The sequence below is a fragment of the Penaeus monodon genome, chromosome 25 (genome assembly GCF_015228065.2).
Source record: "Penaeus monodon isolate SGIC_2016 chromosome 25, NSTDA_Pmon_1, whole genome shotgun sequence".
In the NCBI taxonomy this organism is placed as follows: domain Eukaryota; kingdom Metazoa; phylum Arthropoda; class Malacostraca; order Decapoda; family Penaeidae; genus Penaeus; species Penaeus monodon.
This window is the reverse complement of record NC_051410.1, coordinates 34270867-34271434: the sequence shown is the minus strand read 5'-3', so window position 1 is coordinate 34271434 and position 568 is coordinate 34270867. Positions and strand designations below refer to the sequence as shown.

The window sequence follows — 568 nt, the reverse complement described above, 5'->3', positions numbered from 1 at the left end:
ATATAAACAGGAATATTTGCATTGTGACTATCAATTTCTTTAAAATTTAAGCTATATAAACAAATATTGAATCTAAAATTACAAGTACACAAACCTTGCACACTCACTATATGCACCAAAAATAGATTATCTCAAATTAGAAATGCAATTATCCTACACTCCAGGACATGCAACCAATTTGAATACCAATACCAGGGTTAATATAGATTTTGTTTTTTTCTTCTTTTTTACCTTCAGTAAACTTTAACATTGTCTTATTTGGAATCAGCTTCACAAAAATGCACAATAACTATAATATAAAAGTGAAAATACAAAATGTCAATTCCCTAGAGCGAAATTGTTACCAAAATTCATCCCACAGATTACTTAGTTCTCACCTTCTTTACTTTCTTGGTTCCCGCACTGCTCTTTTTGTTGGCTGCTTCTTCACTCTCACGCTCCTCTCGTTCTACTTCATCAAGCTGTGGGTGAGAGATGCAATGCAAGTTATGTTGATGACTACAGGTATTCAGTCATTTTGAGGATCCATCTCTCAACACAGTAACAATTATTTATTATCTAAACATCA

The 568-nt window shown here is 32.4% G+C and overlaps 1 protein-coding gene across 1 annotated transcript in view; it reads right to left on the bottom strand.

Annotated features, from left to right (window-relative positions):
* The window catches only part of LOC119589164 (DNA topoisomerase 2-like), a gene marked incomplete in the record, with an annotated part of 20493 nt that overhangs the window by 6013 nt on the left and 13912 nt on the right, over window positions 1-568 (bottom strand). The window contains 1 exon segment of the mRNA XM_037937751.1: window positions 378-461. Within this exon segment, the coding sequence (XP_037793679.1) occupies window positions 378-461 (84 nt within the window).